Source organism: Gossypium hirsutum, chromosome D12 (assembly GCF_007990345.1).
Source record: "Gossypium hirsutum isolate 1008001.06 chromosome D12, Gossypium_hirsutum_v2.1, whole genome shotgun sequence".
NCBI classification, from domain to species: domain Eukaryota; kingdom Viridiplantae; phylum Streptophyta; class Magnoliopsida; order Malvales; family Malvaceae; genus Gossypium; species Gossypium hirsutum.
The window spans coordinates 11,150,451-11,160,988 of record NC_053448.1 but is presented as its reverse complement, the minus strand read 5'-3'; the positions used below and the strand labels follow the sequence as shown (position 1 = coordinate 11,160,988).

The 10,538-nt window shown below is 33.0% G+C and overlaps 2 protein-coding genes across 2 annotated transcripts; both read left to right on the top strand.

Annotated features, from left to right (window-relative positions):
- The first annotated feature begins 4,245 nt into the window (after nt 1–4,245).
- LOC107945821 (probable ubiquitin-conjugating enzyme E2 16) lies at nt 4,246–6,974 on the top strand. Its single transcript, XM_016879966.2, has 6 exons — nt 4,246–4,612; nt 4,700–4,803; nt 4,888–4,990; nt 5,100–5,163; nt 6,219–6,307; nt 6,579–6,974. The coding sequence occupies exons 1-6, from the start codon at nt 4,583–4,585 to the stop codon at nt 6,672–6,674; spliced, it is 486 nt and encodes a 161-aa protein (XP_016735455.1). The 5' UTR covers nt 4,246–4,582; the 3' UTR covers nt 6,675–6,974.
- Nucleotides 6,975–8,299: 1,325 nt separating this feature from the next.
- Nucleotides 8,300–10,335, top strand: LOC107945820 (AAA-ATPase At1g43910). The gene is made up of 2 exons (XM_016879965.2): nt 8,300–9,566; nt 9,672–10,335. Exons 1-2 carry the CDS (start codon nt 8,565–8,567, stop codon nt 10,140–10,142), a joined length of 1,473 nt encoding a protein of 490 aa, XP_016735454.2. The 5' UTR covers nt 8,300–8,564; the 3' UTR covers nt 10,143–10,335.
- The last annotated feature ends 203 nt before the right edge of the window (nt 10,336–10,538 follow it).

Genomic DNA, 10,538 nt, shown 5'->3' with positions numbered 1-10,538 from the left:
GACATGGCGTTGGCACCGAGATGAGAGGTACCATGTAAGACCATGTCTGGGACATGGCGTTGGCACCGAGATGAGAGGTCCCTCGTAAGACCATGTCTGGGACATGACATGGACACCGATATGAGAACATCCCATGTAAGACCATGTCTGGGACATGGCTTTGGCATGTTAATATCAGAAAAGACCCAAGTATCCTTATTATTCCAACGTGGCTCAACGGGCTAGTAAACGAATCATGTTAATGAAAGTTCATTTAAAAGCATAAATGGCAAGCTCAGATGAGTTATAAGAGTTAAGAACTTACTATATAATTAATTGATACTCAATGTTTCAGCAAGAGAAGAATAAGTTACGATCATGAGTTAACTAAGTAAACCAATAAGAGAACGAGAATGAGATTAAATAAAGAGTAAACTAGAGATATTGACATTTGAGTTTAATTATGTGTTAAATGTTGTTATTTATTTGCTAGTAAACTTACTAAGCTTTATGCTTACTTCTTTTATTTTTCTTTCTCTTATAGTATTGTAAAACTACTTTCGGGAACTTAAAGACGTCGGAGATCGTCCATACTATCAACAACAACAACTCGGTATTTTATAATGAACCATGTTTGGGTTATGGCATGTATAGGGACTTAGTTATTTTGAATGTTTGTATTTATGATTTTGATAAAGAATGATATGTAAGTATTTGATGATGAATGGTTGTTAAAATGGCTAGGTATGAAGGTGTTTGTTGTTACAAATGTTTAGGTGATAAATCATGCATAGAAATCATGAAAGAGTAAAATTTGCAAAGAAACAGATTTCAAGCAGCAACAGTGATGTGACTTTGAAAAATCACCTAGAATAGTATAAATTAATTAGAAGTTGAATGATATATATAATTAAAGCTTATTGAGTATACTTTCATATAAAAATAATGGTGTAGCAAAATGAATTTTATATTTTAAGATATGTGAATTTTAGTAAGATAGGGTCAGAACTGTTTTTGGAGTCCCCTGTTCTGAGTTTATAAAATAATTATAAATTGTACAAAAATGGTTATGAGTTTTAGTTTATATGTATAGATTTCTTATTGAGTCTATTTTCTGTAGAAACAAGTGAGAACACCATATGAAAATCCTACAATGAGAAAGCTTATTTTTAGTGACAAGAGGTCAAGATAGTCGAGTGGTGAAACAAGGGAGAATTTAACTAATAAACTGTACTAATTGGCTGAACCAAAAATTCTAAAAAATTTATGGTAAGAAGATATATGAGTCTAGTTTCAGGGAAAATTTACGGATTTAAATTTCAAATTCCGTAGCTCGAGTTATAACTAAATTAGTAACTACTGCGCAGGTGGACAACTTTGTTGTGAATAGTGAAATTAATATCAAAAGTAAAATTTTATGCCCCGAATTTTTAAGTTAATTAAAGTAATGCCTCGAGCTCGACTCCGGAAACGGTCTCGGGTAAGGGGTGTTACAATAACTTCACACAAGAACATAACAAAATAACAAAGAAACGAAACAAGATAGATGAAAAGATGAGAAGTGGTGTGTAAAAGTCCTAAGGAGTCTTGGAAACTAGATGAATCCACCCCCTTCAAACGGCTCTAATTTCCTCTCCAAGAAAGAAATCTTGGTAGGAAAAAAGCTTGGATACGATCCCCACAATCTAAAAAGATTGTTAAAACTTTTCTAAAAGAAAAACTTAAGAGAAATTCTTTAAAAGAAAAACTAAAAAAGAATTTTATTAACTCAAAGAGAGAAGTTGCTGAATCGATTATTAATTGTGTACAATAAAGAAGTCTTTATATAGGCTAACTAAGTACATCCAAAGAAAAACTCTCAACTATACTGAAACTCTAATTAACCTAAACAAGAAGTAGTTTTAAACTAAACTTTCTTGTTGACATAAAACTCCAAAATAACTTAAAATACTTAAAAATATATCCAAAATTTGAAATAAATAATAAAATAATAGGACTTAATAAATACAATATTGGGCTCATATATAATAAAATTTAAGCCTAAAAATTGAATCTAATATGATTTAAACTCGAATTAAAAGCCTGAAACTCATAATTTTAGTAATAATCCCGTCCATAAATTTTACTTGTTCAATCTTCACTAAAACAGTCATAACTTGAGCTCTTGAACTCAAAATCTAGTGATACAAATTGCGTTTCAAAGCTAAGAGATAGATCTTCGAATGCTATGAATATCTCAACTTAGAAATGCCTTGATCCCATCCAAAAAGTCATCGCAATTTGACTGAGTTTCCAAACTTGAAAATTGGCAGCTTCAATGAATAGAATTTAATAAATTTCACTCCATCCGTGCATGTATCAATTGTTTACGCAGTTCGATTTTTCCTATGTCTGAAAAGCCTAGTTCAGTGAAATAATCCACTATCTTTCAACCTTATACATAAGGTGATTTAAGTCCTAACACACCTTGATTTAGCAGCCTCACTTTTGTACGTAAAGATCTAGATCACTCCCTTTAAATTTTCGCACCGAAAACTATCAATAATCAAAGTGACACACTTGTTTGCTCAATTAATGCACTCACAATAACAAGTTCCCCTTAAAAAATACTAGCAAAAATAGTATACAATATATTAATAAAGTCCAAGATAATGTAGGGATGTTGGAGATAAGTCTTCAATGCAATACATATCTAATCTCCTTATTTCAAAGAATCTGATTTCTTAATTTGATCCAATTTTCAAAATATGTTGCTTCAAATGAATCATTCTTCATATATGATCTATCATATTTCTACAATATCAACAAGGTTCATTGTCCAACAATTTTGTTCTTAAAAATTATCAACTTCAAATATGTCAGATTATGATGTCTGTCGTAGTGGCCTCAACACATATCACCCGTGCGAAGAAGGTTGAGAAAACATGTTTTACGTAATGACTGCCTTTGGATTTTATATAACTGCATCCGGATGCCTCCGTTCCTAGCTGTTTTGGTAGTAATAACTGCACATAAAACAATGGCCATGCTTGAAGAAGGCAAATGATAGAAGGTTTTGACATGTAAAAAAGAAAATATTATTAATCTAGGTGGTTGTCCTTCTAGAACATCCTTTCTAATTAATGTTGTAATGAAAGCAGAATATGAGAAACATAATTTGCTTATCCAAAAGATTTGTTGCAAAGGAAAAGCATTCAGTCAGCAAGACTAGAATATGCTTGGTTTGGTTAAATCAGAATAAGCATCGCAGGAGTCAAAAGGAAGTGACTACCCTGGGCATATACCTGCCGAAAGGTTAAAAGTAAAAGATCCTCCCACCTTTATTTTTCCTACTTGCTGCTATCCATGGATAACAACGAATTTCAGCTTTGCAAATATCATATAATAAATTACTGTTTTTTTTAAGAAAATAAAAAAAAAGTCGGTGTTAGATAATTAAAACGGACCATGTAAAATTTTAATTTCGCTTCTAAAATTATAAATAAAATATTGTAGATTCAACTCTCTTTCTTTAAATATTAAAACATATACATCTATTTTCCCCCCACTAATATTGAACAAAAATTTGCCTTATAAGTAGGACCCTTTAGCCACTACACGTATCTTTTGGCATTGCCATGCCATGCAAAAAGCCGGTTTCTGTGGTAAGAAATGAAATGTCATTGATATCTTCTAGCTTTAGGGGTTTTTTTTTTCATAAAAGAATATATTTGTTCCATGAGAATAGGGAATATATGGTAAAGATTCATATTTTGGATTTTAAATTTAAATACAATGGCAGATCTTAGGATTAAGTTTTGGGGGACTGATAAACTTTTTTAAAATTTTAGGAGTTTAATGAATTTAAAAAAAAATACGGATCTAATTAAAATTTTTATGAGATAAATGAGAATTTTTAAAAAAATTTAAGAGAGCTTAATTAAAATTTTATGGGAAAATAGAAATTTCCCAAATATTTTTTTGGGGAGGGGGACTAATCCCCTCTTTTAAAACAACCTATTAAATTAAAAAAAATTAATTCCGAAAAACATCCTCAAACTACAATTTATATTCTAGATTTATCACTGAACTTCAAAATTATTTAATTAAATCTTCAAAATATCATTATTATATTAATTAAGTTCATCTCTCAATCTAGCCATCACTTTAGGTGTTTACACAAGGACCTGATTGATACATACAAATACTTCAAGAACTGAATTAGAATATTTTTAAAATTTAAAAACCAATTTAAAACGTGGACTATAGTGGGAGCATATGTGCCATAGAAAAAGGATAATCAAAGGACGGTAGAAACGACATCGTAGAGAGTGTTGAATCAATTGACTTGGAAGACTTTTTTTGTGGAAAAAAGAAAAACCGCCTTGACAAATATAAGCCATGGAGTAAGGAGAGAGAGAAAGCGAGGTAACGGTGGGGAACACAAAGAGGGGCCAAATACTCCCCTCATAAATCGTCGCTCTTTCTTTCTCTTTCTCAAAAGCGCTCTTCCCTTTCCTTTCATTGTTGTTGTTCCGTAGTATTTCTTTTATTTTTCCTTTTTGATTTCCAAGAGACTCTCATATTTATAGAAAGAGAGGACCCAAACGCACCGTATATAAGCATGAGCAGCTCTTCCGCCTCTTCTCGCAAGGTTCCGTTCCTTTCCTTTACTTCACTCCCTTTCCCTTCTTTTGTCAATTTTGGTTTGATGGGAATTTGATTTGGGTTGTTTGTTTAGGCACTAAGTAAAATTGCATGCAATCGGCTGCAAAAGGAACTGGTAGAGTGGCAGGTCAACCCTCCTTCTGGTTTCAAACACAAAGTCACTGATAATCTTCAAAGGTTTTGCATTGATTCTCTCTTTTCTGTATTTTTTTTTAAATTGATACTTTTTTTTAATTTTATTTTCTTTTTGTTTTTTTAAAGGTGGGTGATTGAAGTAAATGGAGCTGCGGGAACTTTGTACACCAATGAAACCTATCAGCTTCAAGTGGATTTCCCTGAACATTACCCTATGGAAGCTCCCCAGGTTTGGTTTTTACTCAAGACCCCATTTTTTAGTGTTTTTTTTCTTCAATTCCATTCTAATAATTTTGCACTTTCTGTTTTGTTTCTTTTGGGGGTTACATTGGTGGCAGGTGATATTTCTTCAACCGGCACCTCTCCATCCACATATTTATAGCAATGGCCATATTTGTTTAGGTAAGAATTTATATTAGTTTTCCGTAAATATGCTCTGTTTTTTAGTGATTTTCGATTCCTCTCAAGTTTTCTAATATATTTTTATCTTTTATATAAATATTTATTGCAGTAGACATGTCATGATCTGATTTCTCCCTTTGCTTTCTTCTTAATTTTTATCCATTTGTCCTTTGAAAATGATGGGGTGTTTTGGATACTATTGCCTCCTCAGTAATTTGTTGTTACCTTTGAAAATGTTTTCCTTTTTGACATTGTTAAAAGGATCATTGAAGGTTTATGTGAGATTATTGTCACAGATATTCATATTATTGTATCATCTATCTTCCTATCCTTTTCACCAAAATGTATTCTATATGAAACAAGAAAAAAAAAAGGTGGAAGTCCAAATTCCAAGTCTCCTAATACTTACAACCGGTAGCCGAAAACTATGGTTAGCTTTGTCTCTAATATTGTATAATGATAGGGAAAAGGAAGGGGAAAAGGAACTTTAAAGATGGTTGCTTTAAGTCGTAGAGATGCATCATATAATGATAAGAAAAAGAAAGTTAAAGATGGTTGGTTTATGCGGTATAGATGTTCTTCCCTTTAAGCATGAGCTTTGCAAGAGTTCACCAGGAATTGGTTTTATTTTAGGGGGAGTTTTCGTTACCTTTTTCTTTTTGTTCATGGCTGTCGGGTGATGCTACCTATCTGTTAGAGTAATGGGTGATCTTAGGTTATCTCTTCTGCATTTGCATAAAGAGCATGGCTTCATTGGCAAGGTTGAGACTTGATTTTTATTCCTTTTGTGGTTTCTTCAACTGGACAAGGTGGGGTTAGAGTAGCTTGAGAAATGAGCTAAGGATAACATTTTTTATATACTTGCTGTGACTTCCCAACATTTGTTTGCCAGATTCAAATTATAGATTTGTTAATGTAAAAAATGTTTGTAAAATTCCAATGTTCACACACACACAGTAATATTGCTCAGTTTTGACTTGTATGTGCTTTCATTATTTCATAACTTGCAACAAGACAGACATATAATACATGATTGTTCCATTGTATTTTTGTAGATATCTTATATGATTCATGGTCCCCAGCCATGACAGTTAGTTCTATATGTATCAGCATTCTCTCCATGCTATCAAGCGCAACTGTGAAGGTTTGATTACAAATTCAATTAATTTTCGTGGTGCTTTCTTATTGCACTGTCTTCAAGAACCGTTTGTCATGCACAAGGCATACTACCGATTTTTTATTTGGGTCTCAAAGTTTCCAGACCAGAAATGAAGACTGCTTTTCTTGCAAATCATGACCATGTCCTGAATGGTTCCAGATTATTTGATGATACAGCAAATGGGTCAATTGTTATCTTAATCTTGTGTCTTCAAATCTCCTCTACATCTTTTAATACCATTAATCATGGCTTGCAGCAATGCCCTGAAGACAACGATCGCTATGTAAAGAACTGTAGAAATGGTCGATCTCCAAAGCAGACCAGGTGGTGGTTCCATGATGACAAAGTTTAACGGCATCAACATCTTCCTAGTTTAATATCTATAGATTTAGTCAAACAAATTCCACTTTTAAGGAAAAACAAAACAAAAGGAGAAAGCATTTTTCCAGTCAAAGGTAAATGCTTAATAACTCCTGTGAATGGTTATTATATGCTGGTATTTCGTAAAAGAAAGGTAAAAAGTTTAAAAGACTTTCTTTAGCAACTTGTAAGGAACAAAGCTCACTCAACTAATAGTGTTAAACCCGTGTGGGGAATGCTTGGTGTACTGTAAGCAACAAGCACGTGAATGAAAAACGATATCTTCCTAAAACAAGTTTTCTGAATGTTTAATTATTATATTTGTATACTAGAAAATAATTATATTTTAAAAGTGTAAAATTTCTAATCATTTATATTAATGGCTTATGTAAATTTTTAAAATTATATTTTATTATGTATTCATTTACTGTAATTTAGTCCATGAATTATTAAATGTCCAATACTTTAATATAGCAAATTTTATTTAAAAAATCAATTTAAAAGTTTGCAATAAATTAATCTAAGTAAAGAAAGTTTAATAATTTTAATTTTAAATAAATTATAGATTTAACTTTTATTAGGTTTAACATAAATTAATATCGTCTATTTTTAAATTAAATGACAAAACTACATAAAAGTATAATAAATTATTTTAAGGAGTTTAATAATATAGGTAAAAAACAAATATTATTTACAAATATATTTATAGAAATTTGATTTAAAATAATTGAGGGTTTGATTAAATTTATGATGTCGTGTCCAAAATTTATTGTGATTGAGTTTTATTGATTTTATATAAAAGCATAAAAAGATAAAAATGGTGAGAAGAGATTGTATGAAATTGTGATTTTTCGTATCTCTATTTCTTTTCAACAGGAGAACAATAAATCAGAGTAAATTTTCTTTAATCATTTTTAAAGGATTAAAGTGTAATTTTATTTTTATTATTTAAAAATTTAAAAAACTGAAAAATTTTCCAATTTCCTGTCAGCTTCCTAACTAAGGGGCTGATGATTTTGGACTTTGGAGCTCAGCCTAACACACTCAAAAAAAAAAGAAAAAAAAAAAAGAGAAAGTGATTTAGGCTTGACATGGAAAGAGTAAAGGAAATTGTTGTATGGTGTGCTGTAAAGAGAAAAGACAAGGAAAGCCTAAGATTTTACAATATTATTATCTAGTCAACTAGCTAGGTATCCAATTTTGTTTTCAAGTCCTTCAATAGTTCTTAGTAAGGGGAATTTCTCTGAAATGCAACCAAATCCTTCAGAACATGAGGATTGTAAGAAACATAAAAATGTAGTGTTTATACTATCTTCTTAGAACATGTGGCTTGTCAGTGTCTCAGGGACATGAGAGTATAGTATTTTCTCCATCACACTCATTTCATGGTGATCTGTTTTTTAGGACAAATACATTTATTGAATTTTTTAACTTTTAATTTACTCGAATGACACTTTTTTTTAAGGAAAAAAAATTGTAACTAGTATTATATTCATGTGATTATAGTGAAAGTATGAGATGTTAACAACTGGTTAGGTTGGGCAAGATTGTCATGAGTATTGGCTGTATTCCATAGCTGACTGTATTTAACATCACATCCCCCAATGTTCTGCACTCAAAAAGTCTAATTAAAGAAGCAGCTTGGCAATGTCTGGTGTGTAATATTCAACATAGAGTAGCCGTCCAAAAACAGTCTCTCACTTAATCTCTTCCATACAATTTCCTCGTGACGCTATTTTAGATTAAACAACATACATCTTCGAATTTGCTACATTCAATCCAAGTCAAGGAGTAGTCTCCACCTTACAGAAACCAGGCCACACTTAAAACCCACTTCAGTTTTCGTTTCTCCTCCATCGAATTTTTCTCCCTGTATCCAAAAATGGCTTCCCTTTTGAAAGAGCTACCTTCCATGTCTACCATCCTTGCTGCTTATGCTTCCCTCTCAGCAATGGCCATGTTAATCCGTACAATCTTGAATGAAATGATCCCGAAACCGATGCAAAGGTTTATCAACACCAAATTCTCTAATCTGGTATCCAAATACTTATCCTCCAACTTCACTTTCATCATAGAAGAACGCTGGCAAGCTGTTTATAACGAAACTTTTCGAGCTGTTGAGGTCTACCTTCCTACCCGAATCGGCCCTTCCACCGACAAACTTCTCCTCGGCTCCAATGACATTAACAACCCAACATCGCCGCCGAAACGGAAGATCCCTTCCGATTGCAAAATCATCGATGAATTCGAAGGTATAACCTTGGAGTGGACTCTGCATGTTAAAGAATCGGAAAAGTACTACATCCCTGATAAAAAAACCTATCACTTGACGTGCAAGAAAAGAGCTAGGGAACTTGTTGAACAAAAGTATTTTCCCCATATAGCGAAGACAGCTCAAACAATCTTGAGCAAGCGAGAAAAGCTCAACATCTATACCTATAACCAAGATCGTTCCAGGTGGGAATCGGCTGTTTTCAAGCACCCGGCAAGGTTCGAGACTTTGGCTATGGAACTAGAGCTGAAGCAGTTTATTATGGATGACCTGGACTTATTTGTGGGACGCAAGGATTTCTTTGAAAACGTTGGGAGGGCTTGGAAACGTGGCTACCTTTTGTTTGGTCCTCCAGGGACTGGCAAATCTTCACTGGTAGCTGCAATTGCAAATTACTTGAACTACAACGTGTATGATCTCGAGTTCCAAAGTGTTCGAAATGATGCCGATCTTAGACGTATACTTACTTCCACCACAAACCGCTCTATTCTTCTAATTGAAGATATAGATTGCAGCACAAAGATTTCAAAAGATCGTGGCAAGTTAAAAAATGACCGTGAGAAGGAAGGCGAAGTTGGAAGAACCGATCGTCCTTCAGCCATTGATCCTGGAGTAAGCACCTCATTAAACTTTCTAAGCTATAACATTATAAAATTATTATTATTAGCTTAGATAACGATGATTTATGTGTGTGTGTGTGTTTTAATTTTTCTGTAGGTAACATTGTCGGGACTATTGAATTTCATTGATGGACTGTGGTCGAGCTGTGGGAATGAAAGGATCATCATCTTCACGACGAATCACAAAGAGAAGTTGGACCCTGCTCTGTTGCGGCCAGGGCGCATGGATGTGCATATTCATATGGGATATTGTACTCCAACAGGATTCAGAAAACTTGCAACTACATATCTTGGAATCAAAGATGATAAACTCTTTGGTCCCATTGATGACCTGATTAAGGTTGTTGAGGTTACCCCAGCTGAAGTGGCGCAACAATTGATGATCAAAAGTGATGACCCTGAAGCTGCTCTCCATGGTCTCATTACGTACCTTAACACGAAAAAGGATAAAGTTGGAGAAGATGTGATTCAACAAGAAGAAGAAGCAAAGGATGAAAATGATAAGAATGATGGAAATCAAACGAAAGAACCTGATGAAAGTAAAACTGGTTGTATATATCTTTCTTAGATATATTGTTGTCTTTTTCAAACAATTGGGTCTAAACTAGGTTCCTTGCTTAATTATCTGGAAGTAGGAGACATCCATGTCTGTTGTGGAGATATGTTTGTATGTAATTATGTCTTTTAGGTAGCTACAAATCCATCTGGCTTGTAATATCGTAATCATTGTTATGAATATGAACTACATTTGACTTCCGGTCTCTTTTTGCATTGATCTCCACAAGAAAAAAAAGGGTTGCAAATTATGATCAAATCAACTCATTAACATTATGCCACAGACACAGACCATTTTATTTTACTTTAAAATCAAATACAAATAATGTTGCGAGACGGATCATGTTAAATCCAAGCAACCCTATTCTCAAAGTAGCATAGTCTTTGTCAGGTGTCCACCCAAATATTG